Here is a 24,954-nt window from a genome sequence, read left to right as displayed (position 1 = left end):
CCGATCATGTGGCAGCGTTCTAACACACTGAGCCACTGGCTCCAGACAATTCACACTGCTTTTTTGTTTGTTTTCTTCTTCTGAAATTGGTCTTGAAAATAAAGACTTATTTGGGGTTTGAACTCTCCATCTACCAAACATGTGGACAGTGTTCTAACACACTGAGCCACTGGCTTCAGACAATTCACACTGCTTTTTTGTTTGTTTGCTTGTAAGTGAAACATCCAGAATGTATTTTTCAATGTATTGTTAGTTCTTAAACATAAACTCATACAGTTCATCCCACAGTGAGATCAGCTTGAGAGTCATACGGTTGTCTGTACCTCATTTCAACTGCCGAATCTCAGGTTTGAACAAGGAACCTTCAGATCTACAGTCTAACGCTCTCCCAACTGAGCTATTACTGCTTGCAAGTAACACATCCAGTATTTATTTTTACATTGACTGTTACTTGTTACTTCTTAAACAAAAAAACCCATAAAGTTTTTCACCCAGTGAGATCAGCCTAAGAGTCATAGGATTTTCTGTACCTCATTTCAACTGCCGAAAGCCTGGCTTGAACCAGGGACCATTAGATCTTCAGTCTAATGCTCTACCAACTGCGCTAATTCGGCTTGCAAGTGTCACATCCAGAATATATTTTCCAATTGATTGTTAGTTCTTAAACAAATAAACTCATACAGTTTTCCCCCAGTGAGATCAGCCTGGGAGTCATACGGTTTTCTGTACCTCATTTGACCTGCTGAAAACCGGTTCCATTTGTACACTGTCAAAGTCACTAACTTATCATCTAGTATAGACCCTCTACAACAGTGGTTCCCAAACCTTTTCTTGTCAAGGACCCCCGAATTTATTTATTAGCCCGTGGAACCTAACCCTAACCCGGCTATAATCCATGGTCAAAATGATGAAAAACGAGGATTTGAAAAAAAGACAAAATCACTTCTAGACCATGGGCTATAGTCCATGGTGTCGGAGTGATTTTCGTCCTCAAAAATGATGAAAAACGGCATGCTACAGTTCCCTAACCCTAACCCTTGATCGTAGGAGATAGTAATGTAGGACTCTACAGATCGAGTGCTATCCAGTCATAAAGTTTGAACACTTGAAGAAACTACTACAGAAAACTGGAAACACTGCCAATGTGGCGCACTGCATCCTATCCGTAGGAATGAACAATCGACAGCAGGTGACAACAGAAACAGGACGGAAGACAATGAGGGCGGACACAATTGTGGCCTGTTAATTTGCCCAGCTGGTACCCACTTAAGGCCCAAACAGATCCCAGTTCAAACCCATATAGGCAAACACAGGTGGCACACATTGTTCTGAAATAAAATGGCCCATTTGGTTAGAATCCCACATAAGCCCATATGGGATAACACGGGTGGGCCCTTTGTGAATACTGGGTGCACGGCCCACTTGGAACCCAAGCCCATAGCCCATGTCAAAACCCAATTGGGCCCAGGTGGACATGTTAGCTGGGTATAGCATCTCTATAGCTAAAGAGTGCTGAAACAGAAAATAGCTGATCTACGAGATCTCAACGCGTCGCAGCACGACGTGTTGTGAGCTTGTAGATCTGGTTTTGCAATAGATCTAGTTTTGCAATGTTTCGTATACAAAAGTGCCCTCTTACGGGATTTTAGCCCTCTGCATGTCCCTGAAATCAGGTGTTGTCCTGGCGTGCGTCGTCACAATGCTGTCTTCAAATCGTTATATGTTTACGAGGTTATAGGTGGTTATAAGATGGAGTCCTCTACCCCCACCACCCACCTTGTCAGAGAGTGGTGATTGATGAAGCTTCCTTCCTTCCCCGTCAGGTCTCTCCAAGGCTTTGGGTTGTGTGTGTGGCGTCTATTGATTTGAGGTGGAATAAAAAATCCCTAATGGTGATAACACAACACTTAAATAATGGGCTGATAACAACACAGCCGATGGATATGGGCAATCAGGACTTCATTAGTATCAGCTAAGGAGGATGAGGCTGATTTAACTTGCAAATAGAGAACGAAAGGGGGTAGAGGGGTTGAAGGGGTGCGGGGGGGCTCGGAGCCGCCAGGACATCATGCACTCGCTGTGTGTTGCTTCTCGGGCATGTCTTTGCAGGGGAAGTGAAATGCACAGGGGGATGTTTTATAATTGCTCAGAATCAAAATTAGCCTTGCCACAGGAGTCTCAATATTACTTTTTTCCAGACTACTATACATGTTTGGGCATCACACAAACCCAGCAAGTTGTGCTAAAGATTATGTGCAGTATAACCCTGAAAAAGAGCTCCCGAGCACTATGGCGTCTTTATTATTGCAACACAAAGTCCTCCGTTGTCTGCAAACCGTTTCACGTAAATGCAAGATGTAATGTAACCTTTTTAGTGAGATGTGTTAGCAATACCATACATGTTGACCAACGAAATAGGCCTGTACTGTAAAAGGCAATAGTTTTGGCTATTTGGCAAAAAAAAAGGAACAGTCACGCGCATGCACTTCACATTACAATCATTAACCTTCTAAATGAGTTTCATGCAAATCATAAGAGTTTGTAATTGACAATTAAGCATGCCAAAAACATCCGGCTGCCATTTAATGGCAGTTAATGAGTGCCTGGAAGAGGCAGCGAGGTCTATACGGTAGCCCACGGCTTTAACAGGGAAATATGCAAACTAACCTTGGTTAAAAGCTCTCACTGGGGAGGCAATGCCATGCCAATTTGCATGCAGATCCAGTCAGCACGGCTCCCAAGTTACTGCTATGTCGCCTGCCGAGTCAATGCTCTCCCATTGAGTCAAATGCAGCTTGATTACACTTCACACCAGCCAAATTATAATGCAAATAGCGTTCCACCTATTAACCATGGAGCTGCCCGAAATGTGTGCTTGTCCCCACAGTGTGTGATGTAAATTGCTATGTCACATTAAAATTGACACCGGTAATTCTGTGCATTGTGAAGTTATTGGCTGCCAGGTCTTATGAAGCGTTGCAGATGAGTGCATTTCGCTGCACATAGTCAATTTGACACAGTCGCAGGGGAGAGATTGCTTTTTGGTGCGTAATGAATCCACACAAATTAAGAAATTACCTTTGGGTGAGATCTTCAGCGTCAGTTATGCTTCCATTTCAGTTTGCTTAGAAAAGGTATTTTTGTGGTTAGTGGCTGAAGCCTTTTTAGAATTGGGACAGAGTTTTTTTGTTTGTTTTTGTTGGTCTTACATGATTGTTAGTCCATATTAGCCCACTGATTATTGGATGACCTTGAGGTCAAATAACTATGACCGTGAGGCTGGTGTACAGTATGTATATGTAGCACTATACTGTCGTTAAAGAATACCAGAAACTGGATGACAGTTCAGAAAGTGGTTGCTGGACTTATTCATTTACGGGGATTAAAGATAAAATCCGGTCGGGAACGGATGGTAACTTACGTCATGTTATAGTTAATGGTTTGTAGCCATCATCAGGCGGGCCTTGATGCCGTCGTAATGACTTGCTGAAAATAGCCGATCTACAAGCTTGTAGATCTGCTATTTTCAGCATGCAACCAAGTGTAAAATGACTAATGCTGGATCTCTTGTCCACTAGTCCCTTCCTAACATTTTAGTCTAGTTTCTGTTCTGTCCAAAATTGTCAATATATTTAGTCTTAGTATAGTCATCATAGCCTAGTTTTCATTTAGTTTCCATTTAGTTTTCGTCAGTGAAAAAAGGTAGTAGACGAAATATATTTAGTCTTAGTTTTAGTCATCATAGCCTAGTTTTCATTTAGTTTCCATTTAGTTTTCGTCAGTGAAAAAAGGTTGACGAAAAATGTACAGTACTAGCTAGACAATAGACAGATGTACAGTACTAGCTAGACAATAGACAGATGGGTTAAAAATAAATTACATTCATTCATTATATTCACTTTTCCTGTACTGCCGCTTTTAGCCTCAATTTAAATGGCCTTCATCAAGGGCCATTATAGTTATAAGGCAACTAAGTTCCCCTAATGAAATTGCCATGAATATCTTTGATGTGTCTCTCTTTCTCTGTGTATGTGCGTACGCGTGCCTGTGCGTGTGTGTGTGACAGAGAGAGAGAGAGAGAGAGAGAGAAAGAGAGTGTCTTGTGCAAAATGGCTGCTCAAACAATCTTGTCTTAAACAGAGCCCTCTTTTACACATCAGTGTACGTACAAACTAATGCTCCACTTCCTACTCATAGTTTAGCTAGGCGATCGGTATAGTTTTGGAGAGTGTACTTCTGCACTAGGCTGATTGAGACCCCTAATTAGTGTGCTTTGTTAATGGCAGGTAGTGTCAGGTGTTAATGAGAGGCTGATTGGAGTGGGTAACGAGAGATGATTGGGATGCCTCATACAGCTCAAAACTTAAACATTCTTCAGCGAACACTCCACCCATAAAGAGACAGAGACAGAGACAGAGGTAGAGAAAGAGAGAGAGAGTGAAGTGTGTGTGTGTGTGTGTGTGTGTGTGTGTGTGTGTGTGTGTGTGTGTGTGTGTGGGGGGGGGGGGGGGGTGTTGGTGAAGGTAATTGCTACAACATGGAGGGCCACGGGGCAAGGTCCTCTGCAGATTGCTGGGCCCTCCAATCAGGTGATGGGGGGGCGGCATGTTGCAGTGAGGTTCTTCAGGAGGGGTTGATTCAATGATTTCAGAGACAGTGTTCAGCAGATTTTCGGAGCTCTAATTGAGATTTAGGGTAGTATTATCCACTTCTTCGTGTCTGGTAGAAAATGGTTCATTGCTGCAGGGCTATTTCAAGAACTGCACGACTGCAATTCGTGCACAAATATTGTATACAGCTGTTGAAATGGAAAAAGTATATCGGTGCCGCTGTTGATGCATATAATTCACCTTTGACTCAACGTGTAAGAATCCAATTATCTCAGTGTGCCATCCTAAAATACACGTATAGGACCTGCATAATGCGCAATATAACGCAAGAACCAAAACGTACTGTATAGCTTGCACCGGACCACACAACCACTACCAAAGAATGACGTATACGTGTCTGGAATACGTGTGAGTCAAGACGGTGTAAAAAAATGAAATAAAAAAGGACTGTGGAAGTGGATGAGCTACATTATGACGACATGATACTGTACCTCTATACTGAAAGCAGGCCAACCGTTCATCACGGGGGGCACTTGAAGAAAGGCCAAAAGGCTTGCTGAGGAGTAAAGGGAGTCTACGGGAGCCTCGCACACACACAAACACGCGCCACGTGACCCGCGGAGTGGAGTGTCTTAAATGCACACTGGAGAGCGCGCGGGGCCTCGCCAAATGAGTTCTCGGGAGACCGTCCCTGCACCTGTAGTCATTTTTCAACCTTTTTTAATTGGTCCTCTTCAGTCAGCTGACGCGCTCCCGTGTCAGAGCCGCGTTACGTTGGCTCGGCGCCCGCGACTCAAAGGTCTCGCCATCAACCTCATTCTGACACAATGCATAGGTCGCCCCCCCACCCCCACCCCCCTCTCCCTCCCCCCCACCCCTTCCTTCTGAAAATCTTTGTCTCGACTGAACATTTACGTCCGTTATTATGAAGGAACAGCGGAGGTGTAAGAGCGGCAACGCTCGTTGTCAAATCAACATTATACAACAGGTCGTTTCGAGGAAGCAATCTTGATTGGTTGAAACAGCCTTCTAGCCGTGGTTCAAACGAGCACCACTCACCACCTAATCAAAACAAAGAATTCAGCTGCTCTGTTTTCCCAGAGTGCAGCAAACTCGGTGGCTAGGCTAGCTAGTTTCTTGGGACATTTGTGGTCGTAGTGACTACATCTGTCATTAAAAATCTGTAATTGTTTTTTCAGCGATTTTCTTAGTTTTAAGCAGTGGGGTGCGCGTGCACAGACATTTAGAGGGGCAGGTGCTCAAGTGAAAAAAGGGCACCTTGTGCAGCACGTGGAACCGTCCGGTTGCCTTAATAGTGTGAGATTTATAGATTTTAGGGTATAAATAATATATTAGGAACTTAAAAAAATAAAGAAAGATTTGATCAATGTCCCATGGTCCACATACTGTACAATTTATTTTTTATTTATTTTTCAAAGGGGCACAATGCTGTCCAGAGTGCAAGGGCAGGTGGTGCTCTAGCACCCCCTAGTGTCTATCTGTGCACGCCACTGGTTTTAAGGGTAACTGTTGTACGTCGTTGTACGTCGTCGTGTCAATAATCTCATTAAACCACACCCTCTCGTGTAATATTGCTTAAGTATAGCGCTGTACGTCGTTGTGTGTCAGGAATGTCCCATGCTGTAGTATAAGGAACCAACAGCATCTACTGGTGTCATGGCAGCCTTCTATCTGACTCATGAGGCTATATGAGAACGCTGTGGGAGAACAGGTGGTGAAACACACTCGCAACAGTGTCAGCAGCTCGCGCGTGTGTGAGTCTGCGCGCGTGTGTATTTGGGAGAGTGAACAGTGTATCTACAGTATGATTATGAAGACATGTACCTGCCTGTGAGTAGCCCACCTCCCACCGACACACACGCACGCACGCATGCACGCACACATACACACACACACACACACACACACACACACACACCACCACCGGTGCCACCACAGGAAGCTGTGCACGTTGAATGTGCACGCCACAGGGAGGCAAGAAGATGGATTTGCACACAATTGTAATAACTGTCACACCTTAACTTCTCAGACGCAATTTCACATTCTGAAAATGGGGACGGCAGCTCAAATTAAAAATGACATTAATTTCTGCTGGCAGGCCTGCACGTTCCCAAATTTGTTTTCAGGTATAAGACTGTTGCCGATAAGGGCCCTCCCTGCAAGGACAGACACCCTCACCTTGTACGTTACGCATATCACTCACAACAAACTCCCCTGACATTTTTTTGGAATGTTGTGCGTTCACTCCTAGCGGCCCGCGAGGCCACGGTTGGATTTGACACCACTCCTCTAGAGGCTGTGACTGACGTAGGCTACTGATGAAAAAAAATGAAGAAAATGTCTTGAACAGTTTGTATCATCGGCGCGCGCGGTCAGATGCGGGTGGATGGGACGGACAGACATGCAGACATGGACTGCAGGGCCGGTCTAAACTCAGGCCGGCAGCAGATGAATGGGCTTACCCTGAGAATATGACAAGAACAGATGACGACAGGGTTGGAAATGTTTTGACAAATGAGGGGGAGAATGAGCCGCAGCTAGGGCACAATGAGGACCCGAGGAGTAAACTTGTGATTGATTGCTGGCTATGGCCCATCTCCCATCCTATGTGTTTGTGTGTGTATATCAGGCAAGGCTCCATTTGCAGATCTGATGTTGAACAGCCCACCATGCGGGATAGGTTAAAGCCTCATTTATTTATACTGACCGTGTCACATGACACACACACACACACACACACACACACACACACACACACACACACACACACACACACACACACACACACACACACACACACACACACGTGTCTTTTTGGCAAGCAACTAGCAACACTGTCATTTGTTGAAGTACTATGAATTAAGTTTTCTGGGTCCTGGGTATGACGTTAAACTGCATCCAATCTGGAGCTTTTACTATCCACGTTTTTCCCCGCCAACATACTGTGCTTTGCTTCCTTCAGGCCGTGTTGCCATGTCTGCTTATTATAAGCAAGCTTTCACGTGTTTTTTTTTCTGTAAAGTCACTTACAGATAAATTATTTGTAGTTGCTGGTTGATGTTTTTTTGGGGGGCTTGATTCTGAAGTGTAAATTAGTTGCTTATTTGGGCTTGCTTCCACATTTCTTCACATCAAAGAACCCCAGATTAATATGTAATTGTCCACAGACATCCATCTGAACATATTTTGTGTCTTTTTTATTAAAATGTTAAACAACAAGAGAAAACGTCTGCGGCTCTCTGGTAGATCTGGCAACAGCTATAGACACACACAAACGCAAAGACTTATGGGCCATATGAAAAAGGTGGATATAGCGTCCCCGCCCCCTTTCAGAACGACGAGTGGCCCAGGAAATTATTCCCCGTTCATTTTCCCCCTAGGCTTTTGAAAAAGTATTTATATAAAGACGGTTATATGACGCCGCGGACAAAGCCAACTTGGATCGTGACAAATCATGACAATAAACACAATGTTTTGGGCCGATCAAATAATTAGAAAGAATTATAGGCATGCAGGTTACACAACACTTTTTGTTTTGTTTTTCTTCTACATTATTTGATCGGCCATTATTGTCATGATTTGATGGTCATGGTTGTCATGATCCTAGCTTTGTCAAAAGCCTATGGGGTTCATTTAGCTACAGCCACCTATATATATATATATATGAATTGAGAGAGTGTGTAAAAGTACATTTTACTTAACATTACTTCCATTATCATAATGGCATTTCTGTGTCAGGACTCAGGACTCAGGAGAGAGCATGCTGAGAGAGATGAGCGGTTAATGTACCGTATGTGGCTGACTAATTAATTGGTTGAGACACCATGAAGGTACCCAAGGATTACACATATCAAGAGTATGAGGGTCAAGCCTGCATAGTGACAAAAAGAAGAACATTAGATTAAATGGTTCAAAACAGTTTTGTTTTATTTCTTTCTTTTTTTTTCTTCCTTTTTTCTGTTTTTTTTTTCTTTTTTTTTTCTTCCAGACAAACACATTGATTTCTGGACCACAGTAGAGGATGGAAACCTTTCACAAACATTTTTTTATTATCATTATTTGAAAATACAAATATAAAATTATACTTTCCACATCTGAGATGTGAGAGACCCCCATCCACTTTTGAGTTTTTCGTACGTTTTTTTTCTTTTTTCCATTTTTTTTTTTTTTACAACAGGGCTCGAGGAGCAAGCCATACAAGAAGACCTGAAAGATGCTTTCAGTGCTGTCAGTCCGTTCAGTCAGCTCTCGCAGTAAAAAGTCCGTTAACATTAAAAAATGGGCAAGTGGTAGGAATGGGCAAGGCAATCAGAACCACCCCACCCACCCACGACCCCCCTCCCCGCCCCCACAACCCCCCCACCCCCACCCACCCACCAACCAACCAACCAACCAAAGGAGGCATGGAGAACAAGCTTCTGTATAGGGCCCATGTGACGAGACACGAATGACTGTACCGCTGTTCTGAGCATGACGACCTCAGCATTCCCCCGCATCGGTTTGCATGTCTGCCACTGTTGACGACATTCCCCAATGAACCCGGTATGTATTGTACCTCCGTTAACCGCCCCCTCCTCCCCCCCCCCCCCCACCCCACCCCACCCCATTTCACCATCTAAGATTATTGCGGTACAGCCGTGATGCTTGTATTTATGGCAAAAAACTTTGTTTTGACTGCGAGACACAAACCCTACAGTGTTGGCTACTTTAAACATTTTTCAGCTCTCATTTTTGTTTCGTCTTTTTTTTTGTACAAAAAAATGAGTGTTCGGCCTTCACACAGACAAAGTGTTCAACAAAGATATATAATACACTTAAATCCTTTATATGTGTACACATATTTACATTATGTACCCGGATTACAGTATGTGTGTGTGCTGTATTTCAGTGACAGGATGATCGTTTGGCCATTGCCTAGCACTTGCCTCAAGATTCAAGTTTAAGTGGATACGGTAGTAGTTCGCTCCCAATATATCCAACACCTTCCAGGTCGTGTGTGTTTTTTTCTCTTTTTTTTAATCGTTTTTTCTTTTCTTTTTATTAACCAACAATTATCCAATGATGAACTAGTCTAGCAAGATGTGTAACATTCATTAGCTGTAAACTGCTGTCAATGTGAAAGAAAAGTATAGCAACAAACAGAGCCATGCTACCTTAAAGTCCAAGCTACGAAATCAAATTTGAGAAAAGTTCTAAAGTAATGAAAGCTAACCGGATAAAAGGATGTTGTACTGTTATCGACCACTTGGAATGGCAACCAGCTTAGTTCTGCAATCCCATGCGGAGCCATATAGGTAGATAAATGACACAGATCAGACATAAAATGCTGCCACCCAACCGCTTCTTTGAGATCTTAAAGAGGCTGAGATTAATTTGTTCTGTACTGCCACTTCCTCAAGATCGGAAAGAAAAGTGACAACTTGTGGAAAAGCTGGTGGAAGATTGAAGTGAAGGCACAGCACTGTGAAACTGCTCTGATTACATTGTCTTATGTCATATTTTAGACATTCACCCTATTAACTAACTCTTGATTTATAATTAGTTGCATGCTGCGCATTTCAAAGCTCACAACACACTGCACACTGCAACACACTGTGAGCTTGTAAATCAGCTATTTTCAATGCCATTAACTGCATTGGTCACATCACACTGCCATCATCAATCCCACCAAATCCATTTTTGTCAACTTCATGGCGAGCATCTTGTTGTTCTACTATACTGAGCCATTGCTACTGCACAGTAACCATGGATGTGTACTGTCTACCATACAAATCCAGAAATTCCGTCTATCTATACCCAGCTTTGCAGCACAACCATGAAGACTTGCCATAAAGTCAGAAGAACCGACTAATAAGGCTGAGTAAAGTATCTGGATGGCTGCTGAGGCAGCGGGCTGCATGGGATTTGGTACGTGAATGAAGAAAGAGCTGGTTCCACAGTACAAAGATAACTCACTACAATTCAGTTGATGAGTTCAAACTATAGTATGAGAGTAATTAAAAGTCAACAAGTAAAAAAAAAAGAAAAAACAGTATTCAAAAATAGTAGTGCCATGGGCCACTGGGATATTTTCCAAGAGTACAAACATTTAAAACGTATATAGTTTAGATTAATGATATTTATAATAGTCATTATTGTTATCATTATTATTATATCATTAATCTGTTATAACTTTCTAAAAAAATATGTAATTTTTTTTCTCCATTCATGTAATAAAATCCTTCTTTCCCGTTACTATAACTTGTGTCCCTCTTGACAAAGCATAAGAAATAAAAGCATTTTTGCATATCTAGCGTTAGCATTTAAGGTAGTATGGCACACCCCTTTTAAAACATTCAAGGGTGGGGATCCAATTAATGCCTTGTTTTACAATTCCATCTTTACAGCAATTTCTCCTTTAAATGTTTTTTCAATGAGAGCTTTGGTTAGTTGAAACCATTGTGAGATCAAAAAACCAAACCATAATAAACCCCAATAAAATAACAACAAAAACCGAATACCAACAGAAAATAAGAGTGAAACAAATGTCAGCATTTTTTTCCCCCATATGGTAATTAATAAGAGAAAGTTCTATCCTTACTGGTCCTAAATCAGCTAACAACTACAGCTATTATTGTCTATATTAACTACATAACATCTATTACTAGTCACTAGGAGAAAGAGAAGAGAGGGATAGAGAGTGAGGAGGAAAGGGATACAGAGACAAAGGGAAAGAGGGGGATTGAGGGGGTCAACGCATGTGTATAGATCACTAGACTGGGATCAAAGACAGCACTCTTATACAAAGGTCATTGGATTTTCTTTTTTTCACACGTTACTGAAATACATTGATGATCAACATAAGATTATTGTAGAAGGTGACAGGGAATGGAGAGAGAAACTGGATGGATGGATGGATACAGTACATAATATTATTGTTAGTATTATTATAGTTATTATTCATATAATCATTAACAACCACAAAAATATCGATACAAATCCTTCTTAGAAATGTAAATCATTCAAGGGAACATACAATTTTCATCTCTTTTTTTTAATCGATAACATACATATTTCTGTCTTTCTTTCTTTTTTTTTTCCTTTTTTTCTTTTGTTTTTTCTGTTTTTGGATAATTTGATTATTACTGAAGTCCCCATTTTTAAAAACGATCCAGCATTCAGCTTCACACTGTTTTGTAAAGCAAACTTGGAGAAAAAAAAGTTAAAAAACAAAACAAAAAAAACAGGATATCCATTTATCAATTCATAAACCATTGGAAACGTTAAAGAAGATCAATTTCTCCGTTTTTAACAAATTCCTATTTACATTAAATGATCATGGGTAACATTCCTCTCTTTTCCTTAATGTTTCTGTTTCATGGTAAAATTTGTTTTTGTGTCATATACTGGTATGTACGCTGTATGGCAAATTTGTGAGAATCAGTAAACTATAGAACATACAGTATACAGAATGTCCGAACATGTTACAATTACCCTAACCGGAGTTGGGTTGAAAAAGCTCATTGTAACGTTAACAATCCTTCATATCTCTGAGACTATATCAAATGGCCGACTAATGTGCAAAGAGAACCTGGTCTCGACCTTACACAGCAAAATCTGCAGTGTTAGTTTAACCATTAGTGTAAAAATGATGGCCTATTATGGCCCATTATCTAAACAAAATATGGCCTCCACTATACATAATTTTATTGCACTCATGTTGCAAGCCAAGGTTGTCTAAAGCCTTGGACACATCTGTCAGCTGTGGTCGATAAATATTATCTTGTACTGTATGTCAGCTAATGATGGAACTAAGTTCTCGAGGTGAGAGACAACTATGATAATTTCTCTGAATATAGTTTTTTCTCCATTTCTTTACTCACTGAGTTACACTAACAGTGCAGATCATACTATGTGCTGCTAATCACAGTGCAACAACTTTTGCTTTCATAAACCACTCATATTTTCATTAAATGTTTCAGTTTCAAATAAATTAACCTATCTGGTCATCTTTTATAAGACAAAAAACGCACAGGGTTGAGGTAACACCGAGAGACACTTGTTTTGTCAGGCTTCTGAAAAAGATGACGCTATATCTGACTTGAAATATTGCCTTTCACGAGAACACAGGGAAGCAGTGGCAAAACCAAAGACAATCAGTGTGTCAAACAAATCCTTTGAAAACATGGGCGTCCGTTTGAAATTACCATCAATATGAAATATCTGGACAAAGCTCATCTCGTCTAGTATTAAAAAAAGAAACTATACGTGTGCTTTGGATCCTGTCATTTATTTCTTTTGATACTATTGACCTCCAAAGTCGCAGCGAGAAAGAGAGAGATCAGAGTCTTTCAGTTGTGTGTCGAGTGTTGAGCAGAAGTCATCTCCAAGAGATGTTTTTTTGTGTGTGACAACGTCCAGTGTTTTTGTTTTTTTTGTTTGGTTTTTTTTAACCTCGTGTCATCTTTTTGAAGCTGTGCACATCGGAGCTCAGCATGTAGACACAAATATGCTGGTATGACATTAGCCACAGTAAGAAAGCCAACGGTATTTACAGAGCAAGCCAACAGTGTTCTCCAAGGATCCTCTCATCCTCAACCTCATGGCCTTTGTGCTATGGATGGGAATTCTTCCAGGACTTAACGTAGCACTTTTGATGTCCACTCCCACACGTACATCCTTTCTTCAGGAACCGTCGCAGAAAATATGATTCTCTCTCTCTCTCTCTCTCTCTCTCTCTCTCTCTCTCTCAAAACCATTATATGCAGTGACTGGAATATTATTTACAGTTATATTATTTTTTTTATTATTTTTTTAAAATTTCAATTTCACATAGTATTAAAAGGAAACTTTTTTTATTTTCCTCCCGACAACAAAACATTTATAAAAAAGGACTGTGAAAATATTGTAGTCCTCTTATTGCCAAAAATAGGTAAGTATGGTGACAACATTACGAGGAACAAAAGAGCTACTAAGATTTATTAGTTTACCTTCTGTTTTTAAACTGCAAACCAATGTCGTCTTTCTCTGAGTAACATTGGTTCTAATCCGATGTCTTGTGTGTGTGTGTGTGTGTGTGTGTGTGTGTGTGTGTGTGTGTGTGCAGACTGACACCTGACAATCACCAAGGATAAAAATATATATATATATATCCACAGTGTCTGGAAAGACACAAAAGAACAAAACAGCTTACATACATATATATATATATTTCCTTTTTTTTCTTCTTCTCACGTTAGGATCGAAAATACACATAAAATTATCCGAAAATGTATCTTTCATGGTTGATTAAAAAAAACAAAAAAACAAAAAGGAAACATGAACAAAAAAATAAAAGAAAACAAAGGCCATTCAAATGAGTCATTGAATTGAATCATCAATAAAGTTGGGCTTATGGGTGGACAAAAACAAAGACAAAACATGAAACCTCACACACACACAATGATACTGGGCTACAGTCATATACAGTATCATGGTTCTCAAAGCCAGGTTGGGGTATATAATATAGTACAGCAGTTCGTAGTTTCTCTTTCTTTCTTTTTTTTTCTGAGATGATTTATTTTTAAACATTTCTTTTCATTCTCTCTCTCTCTCTCTCTCTCTCTCTCTCTCTCTCTCTCTCTCTCTCTCTCTCTCTCTCCGGGCGTTCGTTGTTCATCTGGTGCCACCTCCGCTCTCGGCCACTGTGTGGATGCTGTAGTGATTGGTGTTGGATGGCATCACCTGTTACACAGAAGCACTTTAGACAGAGTCGTTCCCACACTTTTTACCCCCCCCCCCCCCCCCCCCATGAGATTAGACGTTTGCCTGGGGACCCAAATTAGTGAAAACAAGCAGATCTGCAAGCTTACAAGTTCTTGTAGATAGGCTATTTTCAGAAATCATTGAATTTTGTTTTAATTCCACAATTTCTTTTTAGCTTTTTTGGGGGGGGAATGTTTTTGGAAAATCTTTTGAAATAATAATAATAATAATAATAAAAAACAAAATGTAGGAAACAAAAAATTAAAGGGACTCCATACACAGTTTGGGGAAACACTGGTTTTGGAGAGACTCCGGCCTGTCCTTTCGCCTGGCCTGCCTGAACATAGATATTAAAAAAATAGATGCCTCAATTGGCTGCTGCAGTTCGTTGGAGCGATGTGTGTTGACGGGAGGGCGGAATAATTGGACGTATGGCACACTACGTCACGCTGCCACTCAAGTGACTACTGGCAAATCACAGCGCATCTTTTTTTCCGGGACTTATCAGACCCGAACATGCGCTCTGTGACGCACACTCATGCTTCCGCTGCGAGGCTTCTCAAAGGAACCTCGGGAAGGTTTTGCCCTCCCTTGAGCACATACGCTCCAGAGCCGAAAGGGGGCGTCTATACCTTTATATGTCTATGTGCCTGAAATACTCTGCTGGTAATAGGCAGCACAAGACGCACTGGCAGCCCACAGTCGGTCAACACCTGGACTACAGGTCCACTGTGTCCCAAAACCTTCAGCTCTCTGCCCAGTGTGGATGACATTTATCAATCTCTTTTTTGATTTGAATTCATACAAATCAACATTAGCCCCATTTCAAAGCTCATATAGGCTACGTCTGAAGTCAGTTTGGAAGAGTGTGGTCACACACCGTGAGACAGCTAAAACGTTGGCATACAGGGGTTCTCACGTGAGCTTTTTTATTCATTTTTGTGTGTGAACTAAACGATTTAATTCCTTTACAATTTCCGCTCTGACCGTAATCCCTTGCATCGCTTAACCTTTTTATTTGTAGATATTGGAATTTGGATTTATGGGGTGAGGGCTACCCCCCCCCCACCCCCCCCCCCCACCCTGATTGCTCCAAAGGACCTTAAATCAAATCAACAAACAAATGCAAATTAATTTTTGAGCTTTGAAGCTGGCAAAGAGGCGGATGGCACAGTCTTGTCAACTGTAAAAGTTAGCACAAGGCTTCTACAGTATCACACAACACCTCTGGTTATAAGGGCAGCAAGCGGTAGCACGGCCATGTTAGTACAGTATCTAAAGGCCAGATTTATACTTGGTTGTGTGAAGCTTGTAGAGCTGATATTTTTGGTACAAGACACTGCACACAACCAAGTATAAAACCAGGGGTAAACATGCAGGCCACAAGTTGAGTGGAACGGTTTGGCTGTTATCCACTTGATGATAATGTGGGGTTAATATTGAACTGAGTCTACACGCAAAGAGATGCCTTCTCCCATGACTTGCTATAGGTGCCGTCACAATACATCGATGTGTTATTATCCAGGATGCAAAACAAAGAATGCGACCGTCAGGGTGAATATTCCTGTGTGGTTGGTCTAAAAAAAAGAAAAAGTAAGTTGCACCCATGCTATTTGACACCCAGATTTAGGAAATATTCTGAAAATGAGGTGATTTATTTAAAACGAAGCACATCTTTTGGCTGAATAGTGCGACCGCTTGATGAATGCATTGAAGCATCCATCCCTGAATCCACACTAACTGGATGGCAATATAGTGTGTACAGATAAGCATGCTAGGGGAGACGGGCAAAGTTTGTGTTAAACCCAGTTCCATCTAGCGTCAACACTTGGAACTTGTTACACAACACATGCACACAGAACAGATGAGTTCAAATACAGCACTTCCAATGACAGAACGATGCTTTTTTTCTTTTTTGGGAATGCTACATTAATGTTAACGTTTTACGATGGGAAAACAACTTCTTAAACACTTTTCAAAAGGCTCCACTTTGCCACGGGGACATTCTCTTTTCTTCTACAGTAATATTATTGGCAATAGCCCTGTGGAAAGCGATGGCATGCTTTTTTCAGTGGACAGTATCCAATCCAATGGATACAAACGGAAACAAATCAAGGAGGAAATGGAAAAAAGGGGAAATGAGACGAGTCAAAAAAGGAAACAATAGATGTTTTAAGGGGTATAGGAAAGACTGGGATATCATAAAAAATATCATGTAATACCTCCAATGAGATGGCAACCAGCCACCTGTTAGCTTTCAATGGTATCCATTTGTAAAAGCTGTCGCGATCAACGGACCCTAAAAGTGTACAATTAGTACCTGTGTCAGTATGCATTTCTTAGGAAAAAGCAAAAAAGGAGCCTATTACCGTGGTGAGTAGCCTATATTTTATTCATACGATGTGCTGCCAGCATGAATGAAAATTCATCTCTCTCATTTCCGTGAATCCTAGATCATTGTAGCAACGGGGACCACATTTAGAATTAGAACCCAATTTGGCTCCATAACTCGGATTTTGGTGAAGGGCTACAGAAGACCTTGCAGTAAAGTACTGTCCTCTGCCTTTGATGTCATAACAGATTAAACACATCTTTTTGTTGGCCAAATGCACACCGTTAAAGGACCACTTCACCACTTTTCAACCTATCTTCATATAATAGGTCCTCACTAATAATCATGAAAAAAAAAAAATCTACTCTGTCTGTGTCTCATAGGAGGGCTGTGAGCAGTTCAGAAACCGTCCTCCAGTGACATCATCAATGGGGAATACAAGCTAATAGAAACTGCAGGCTTTCTAGTCCTGAAAAGTTGCAATGTGAAAATGGAAGCCATCGTTCTCACGATAATGATAATCTAAACATTTTTGTAAAATAATCTTGTTTTAAAAAAAGTCTGCCTAATGATGATGTCACTTGTAGGACGGTTTCTAAACTGCCCACAGCCCCCCTACGAGACACAGACTGAGTAGAAAAAAATCGTGCCATTTTATCATGATTATTAGTGAGGACCTATTATATGAAGATAGGTTGAAAAGTGGTGAAGTGGTCCTATAAGACACCTGCTGACAGAATACAGAGACCTGCTCAGGTAACAAAAAAGTACCCCTCTGCTTAACTGTCAAGGACGGAGCAGTATAGTTCTCATTTTCAACAAGAACACTTTAGTGCTACGGTCAACATCAAGACATTCCCATGAATTTTGCCTTGCATTGTTTTGACGACCGAAGTTACATAAATACATACGCCTTAGTTTAGTTAGTCACAGTTGACAGGGCCAAATGGCAGCTCTGCAATATATCTTCTTATAAGGCTTATATAACATTCATGCCAACACATAATCAAATTGTCAGGAATCACCAAACATGCAAAACAATTCAGTAATTATGCAATGATGAGTAAACAGCATGGAAATGATCCAAATCGTGTCACCCTCTCCCCTCAACCTTCCCTAGTATTAAAGCAACAACTGTGAAATTGAACCGTGCTGCGCTGGGGTTTGCAAATACTGCAAGGATTACTGTACGTATGTCTCCTCCGATTCAAGTCAATTGACAAAGATTATCACGGCGCTAAGGTGCTTTAGGGGGAACATGTACCGAGATGATTCACACACACTTTGAAGCTGATGTTACATAACTGTTCATGACCAAGCAGAAAGACAGCCTTAACACAGTTAACCATATGAACCATGGTGTCCCTATTTTGGGCAAAAGTTTGTATAGTAAGTATACACTACAGCAGGGGTTATTCTCAACGTTTTGGGCGGGGGACCCCCAGAAATGCTTTGGCCATGTCTCGCGTTATTGGCCAATAACCCTGGGCGTCCGGGGTGTTAACTAGGCTAGGGTACAGTACAGTACATGATGCTTGCTGTACTATTAAGGCATGCTCAATGCCTAAATTGGAGGCAAATTGTTCCTTATACGTGAGCCTGACAAAACTATGGTTGATCGCCTATAGGCCCTAATATTGTTTGAACAGAAAATCAAGGATAAAAGGATTTTTCAGTGTAGCATTTTCATCTCTTTGGTCCGCAATCTCTTAGGAATAACCTCTTAAGAGAAAATGTATTCCAGCTCATTTGTGAATATTCTGCAGTACATCGTGCTAAAAACAGTCACCAGAACCAAACACAGACGAGGATGTCAACGCTGCTATGGTTTGGTGCTGCCAGATATAGAAAGTGGCCAAATATTTCACACCGTTTGAGTGTTTTTGTTGCCTCTCATCGTTCAAACTCAGAGCCATTATTACCCTGGCTCTGCTCACATTTCATTTTAAAGAGGTTCAAACGGTCTTTCAACATCACGTGGAAGCTAGGTGACATGTTGATTACAAATGATACATCATGAATGTCCCCCATTTGCCGACGACAATACAGGAGCTACTTAGACCGTGCCAATACCACGGCACAGCTCTCTCCACAGTCGCGGAATGCACCGGGGAATTCAGAGCTATACCCAGCAGAAGGCATTCAGGGTGTCTGAGAACTGTATATAACACACAAACGACCTTGTCGAGGATATTTGGCCAGAATATCAAACGGGGCAAAGTTGAATCAGGGACTATAGTTACTAGCACATCAGCTTATTATGAATCAGCGATGATTTTTTGGCTTCCTGGTCTTCACCTGCCTGGCATCTGCTGGCCTGGCTTCAAAGAGCATAAAGAAATCCCCCTGTAACAGCAGATTGTGCAAGGTTTGTTATGGGCCGTTTGATTGGAAATGACACACGGGAGGGTCTTTCAAGTCATTCCAGCTGGAAAAGGTTAAAACTAAAAAATATTGACGCTCTACAGCGTCAGAGAAAAGGTGCAGGAAAAGGATGTTCCAGGAACGATGTAGAGGCCATTCATTCGTCTGGGCCATTATTTGACCTTCTGCTTGGCACACGAACAGAAGCGACACATCAGAGAGGTGACGACACCCCATGCAAGTTCACAGTTTGTCACAGGACAGCAGGAAGAGAGGATGCGTGAAAGAGAGGATGGATAAAACTCTGGCAAGTGAACGCAACAGGACTATAAGGCACCTGTCTAAGCACTTCAAAACTTTTTAAATAAAATATATTCCGAAAAAACGTGGTGTTATTTGTCGCTGAAAGAAAATGGAAGCATTAAAGCAGTGTTTTTTTGGGGCTCAAAAATCCCTAAAATGCAGGCAGCAGTGAAAGTGATTGCACGGGTCATGTTGAATTGCTTATTGATTCGAGTGCTGAGCAGAGTTTGAGTAAAACATTAGGCCCGCTTGTAAATGTCTGGCCAACAGATTGAAGCTGTCACTTAAAATGAAACTACTTTATGTACAGACAGTCCTCGACAGGCAGTACAAAAATGATCTGCCATGAAAATTGTCTTGGCTATTTCTTCCAACCTCGTTATAGGCCTTCAGCCTAAGGCAGGGGTTCGAGTTGAGAACCCCTGGCCTAAAGGTACACCAGTAATCATAGCAAAAATGGCAGATCTGCAAGCTCAGAACGTTTTTGCGATGTGACCAGTGTTGGGGAAGTTACTTTTAAAAAGTAAGGAATTATAGTTATCGTTACTTATCTAAAAAAGTAATTTGTTACTTTACTTTACATTCAATTATGAAAGTAACTACTTTACTTTACTTTACTTTAAAAAATAATAATATAAAAAACGGCAGAAACCGAATACCGAATAATAGGAACTTTTTTTTTGAAGCTAGATCTATAAAGAATAGGGTTGGGAGACTTGGGACATCATTAAAAAACATCAAATTAATTGGAGGCTTTGTGATGAATTCATCTCAATTAATCACATTTTACTCTCATATCAATAGGCCTATTTGACCTGAGCAGTGAGCTTTTTTTCTACATAAGCATAGGCAATAAAACAAGTAGTAATAATAATAGTGATAATATTATTTATATAAAGCTTCTCTGAGTACTTAAAGACACTTTTCAAGGAGAACATGAGAAAACAAATAAAAACTACTTTATTAGAGAAAAACTAACACTATGGAATAAAATAAATTAAAGTGGAATGAGATAGCAATATTCCAGAGGTGGGTTTGAATTTATAGGTGGTGGCATGTCTCTGAATTTTGGGAAGTGCATCGTTTTGACAGGTCTGCCTGCTGTGGACAGTGAAACCCTGACCATTAAACACGGGCAGACGCAACGATACAGTATCATTCATTGTTAAAGCTCCAAATGATATTCCCATTCGTCTTTGTGTCTGCCCGTGTAAACGCAGCAGCGGCCAGCGAGTGTGAGAGGTTGGGTAAGGGGAACGGATGGAAAGTACATAGTGAAACTAACGTTAACTCCCATGCTAGCTAGTAGCTTCCCTCGTCAACAGAACACCACCACAGATCGGGTGGTCCGGTGGAAGCTGCTGCTATCACGTTGCTTGTGCCCGTGGATGGGAAATAAGATTTAAAAGGCTATGGAAGCGTGGATGAAAGGCAAAGCACAGATGTGTGCAATAAAGGTGTCGGATCTGCCTGTGCATTCCATCTACAAATTATTGCAAATAGTAGTTACGTTATGTAACGTAACGCGATGTAAGGGCGTTAGTCACAACACTGGATGTGACTGTTGTAGATAGTCTATATTTGCGATTTTTGAAAATGTGTGATTTTCTTTAATATTTCTGCCCATAATGACATTCCAAAAATAGGGACACCAGGTTGAAAGTGTTTAAAAATATATATATTTCTTTAGGGTACGGAATTTTGCCTTTGTATTGGGAAACGTGTGTACTCAAAGTACTGATATAGTAAGTAAAAAATAAACGCGTTGTCCATGGGGCACACCGTTTAGCAACCACTGTCTTATACCATATTCCTATACTTTACAAACAGTTGGATGGTTGGGTGACTTCAGGGAAGCGAGTAAGGCTTTTAGAATACAGACGATTGATGACAGATGACGATGATAACGATGAAGGGTGACGATGAAGTATTATGTGTGTATATATATATATATATACTCACGGCGATGCTGTGGCCAAAGCCGGAGCCGGGCTGGGGACTAGCGGCGCTGATGTAGTTTCCCACGCCAGAGTCCTGGCTGGCGGTACCGTAGAGGTCAGCTACTGGGCCGGGACTGTTGGCGCCGGGGAACGCTCCGGGCCGGCCCGGGTTGGTGCCTGTTCGGGTGGGGTGGGGGGGGGGGGGGGGGGGGGGGGGGGGGGAAGGAAGCCGGGGGGTGGGGGAGGGGGGTCACAATTGGGTTAGGACAGGGCAACACTCCACACCACTGCATGGCACCCACCCACCCACCCACAGATAAAAACCAGAGAGTATATACGTGCTGCAACATGCAAGGACGGCTCCATGCAATCTGGACCCCCGCATCTTCAGTGTGTGCTTATTTGAACCGGGTGGGATGTTGTTGTGGTCAGCGAGAATTTAATTAGCTAATGTATAATACTATAATAAATGACAGATCAGATTTTTTTATATATATATATATATATATAATGGGTTCCTGCTTAAAACCCTGCTCACCATGACATGCTTATAGGACCAGCACTAGAGACCATACAGGCCCAGGATAGACACTCACAGAGTTGCTCTGGAGAGGGAAGTCTGGAGCACTCTGGTGGAGCTGTTGCCCCCGCGACCCGACTACGTATAAGCGGTTGAAGATGGATGGATGGAGAGTCATAGTGAGACACACATTATACGTTCAGAGTTAACTCGACACTGCCCATTTTGCCGTGTACAGAATGAAGACCAAAAAGAGTGACAGGCTTCACATTAAGCGAGTACGTTGATTGAGCCTGGTTATAATAATATACCTTTGTGAACATTGTTGTACACCATCCAGGATGCTCATGCATGAACTGTTAATACATGACATGAACATCTACTACAGTATGAACACCGTTAGAAAGGGAGCATTCGCATTCCATGCAAAGACACACGGGGCAAGGCACCGCTTTGACTACAGCTTCTGCAGAGAAGAAGTAGACTGTAAAAGAGATGTATCTAGAAACTCACACGCACATGCACACACACGCGCGCGCGCACTCACACACACACACACACACATACACACACACACACACACACGCGCGCGCACGCACGCTTCATATGTATGATTTGATGCTTGTCTCTGCTTGCCGGTCATGTCAAAACAACCTCTCTCTCTCTCTCTCGCTTCGTCCTTCATTTCACTCATCCTCATCTTCCTTCCCGAGCGCGTTTCTCTCTCCCCATGCCCAACCCCAATAGGTCCACAGATATGACTGTTAGACGGTTCATGAACGCCGCCCGGCAATTGGCGGGGAAGGGGAAATGCACGGGGGGATTTTGACACCCCTCGTCTAATCAACACCTGTCGCTGGGAGAGCCTCAAACAAATCCCACCCACCACCAAACCACCCACCCCAACCCTCCACTCCACTTCACTCCATTTCCAACCTCCTTTAAATATATGATGGTGATTATCTTCTCCTTAGTGCCGGGGGGGGGGGTGGAGGGGGTGTCGGACCTAGCCCTGCACTGCCTGACAGGCAGGAAATTACACGGGGTGTCCTGGGTAATGCGCGCTAAAAGACTGCAGGGTTGAGTCACATTCCACCGAGAGAAAGAGAGAGAGAGAGAGAGAGAGAGAAGGGGTGATATTAAATAGCAGAGCAGAGGAGAGGAGATGGAGACCGACCGACCGACAGCCTACACTACATTTCCATGCTGAGGAAGTAAAGTCAGAGAGAGAGAGAGAGAGAGAGAGAGAAGGGGTGATATTAAATAGCAGAGCAGAGGAGAGGAAATGGAGACCGACCGACCAACCGCCTACACTACATTTCCATGCTGAGGAAGTAAAGTCAGAGAGAGAGAGAGAGAGAGAGAGAGAGAGAGAGACGGAGGGAGGGAGAAATAAAATATGCCTGCACTTATGGGCCAAAATTGAGGCAGAGAGCAGAGCTGACACTGCTGAGAGTTGAGTCTGCAAGAGCAAACTTGATGAGACGACCTTGCCAGCGTACTTGGCTGGTGGAACTGAGTGTCTGCAGAAAGAGAGGGAAAGTGACAGAGAGAGATAGAAGAGAGAGATATTGACACACACACACACACACACACACAAACACACACACACACACACACACACACACACACACACACACACACACACACACACACACACACACACACACACACACACACACACAGAGAGAGAGAGAGAGAGAGAGAGAGAGAGAGAGCGAGAGAGAGAGAGAGAGAGAGAGAGAGAGAGACACACACACACACACACACACACACACACACAGATACAGAGAGAGAGAGAGAGGCTGCTTCTGAAAACTGGAGCACGTGTCTGGTTTGAAATCCCTGACCAATAACTCTGGCAATTAAGAATTAAGAGGGTGAGAAGGAATAAGAGAGACTGCAAACGGAAATGTAGTGTAGAACGAGAGAGAGAGAGAGAGAGAGAGAAGAAGAAGAAGAATAAAAAGAAAGTCCAAGGTTGTGTAATTGTAGCGACATTTTCTTGTCCACTTATTGTGCCACAGTTGCCCTCAGCTCCAGATGACCCTCACTGCATGGCGGACAAATAATAAATACATTAAAATGGGGGGGGGGAAAGGGAAAACAACAGCAACACGGTATATGGCATTAAATTAAATCAAAACCCCAGGACACCTTGAACCTCCATGCCCCCCTGCAACGCTACAGACTGCTCATTTTTCTCCCACTGACTGCCATTCGGTGACACTCCCATTAATACAAGGAATATTAAATCAGGTTCGAAAGCCACCGCCGCCGGAAGCTTCTCTTCGTTGGTGAGGCTCACTAGGAAAATCTCATTAGAAAAAGCTGGTCTATTATTGGTGAGAATAGGGACACTTACTGGGGTAAGGTAATGGAAGGGTGTCTCCTCACAGTCTTCTTCAACAAAATAGCCACACTGCACGAAAAGAAGGATTTTACCGATGCGGGGGGGTGGGGGGGTTTAATCGTAATGCTAATGCTGTTTGGGGGCAAATCATAAAAGTAGGCCTTTGGTGGTTACGTCTGTTCAAAGTGGGAATTCAGGGGGTCCTTGGGGGAGTTCCAAGGGGGTCCCCATAGCTAAATGATATAGTTTGGAACCAAATGGACTCTTATGGGTCTGTAACTCTGAGAGTAAGTCAGAGTTAAATTAACATTGATTTTACAATATAAATTGGGGGTCCCAGAGATAGAAATGGCATTAAATGGGGGGTTCGTAGACTGATATGCATGTCAAACTGGGGGGCCCTTGAAAACAAACTGGTTGAGAATCACTGCTAGAGCCGTACAAATCTTCTGCAACAGACGCACCGCTTTTTTGAATTGAACTGAATTGTACCGATGATACCACATACAGTACAGTATATGTACAGTATCACAAACACGGTGGTTCCAACATGCGTTGGAGCATTGCGTTGCTTGACAAGACATCTCCCTATACTATACTACTGCCTGGAAAAACCGCAAGGCCAAACCCCAGGGCTAATTTCCAGTAATCTTATTTAATGACAGCACTGGTTAGCGGCAGGCATTGTGTGATCCAGCCATAATCATGTGCCCTGGCCTTATCGGGCCACTGCCATGATAATAAGCCCCCCCCCCCCGCTCGAGACCATTACAGGTTCTCTTCCGCGG

The 24,954-nt window shown here is 42.2% G+C and overlaps 1 protein-coding gene across 1 annotated transcript in view; it reads right to left on the bottom strand.

Moving 5' to 3' along the window:
• Positions 1 to 13,035: 13,035 nt before the first annotated feature.
• Positions 13,036 to 24,954, bottom strand: part of LOC310864710 (uncharacterized protein) — a 48,052-nt gene continuing 36,133 nt past the window's right edge. Inside the window, exons 3-4 of the mRNA XM_083773417.1 lie at positions 21,316 to 21,470; positions 13,036 to 14,333 (exon numbers count right to left, since the gene is read on the bottom strand). Of these exons, the coding sequence (XP_083629543.1) occupies positions 14,265 to 14,333; positions 21,316 to 21,470 (224 nt within the window). The 3' untranslated portion in view covers positions 13,036 to 14,264. The remainder of the gene's footprint in view (positions 14,334 to 21,315; positions 21,471 to 24,954) is intronic.

Source organism: Protomyctophum parallelum, assembly GCF_964188405.1.
Source record: "Protomyctophum parallelum genome assembly, chromosome: 9".
Classification (NCBI taxonomy): Eukaryota; Metazoa; Chordata; class Actinopteri; order Myctophiformes; family Myctophidae; genus Protomyctophum; species Protomyctophum parallelum.
Note: the sequence above shows the minus strand (reverse complement) of the source record. Positions and strands in the feature narration are given on the sequence as shown.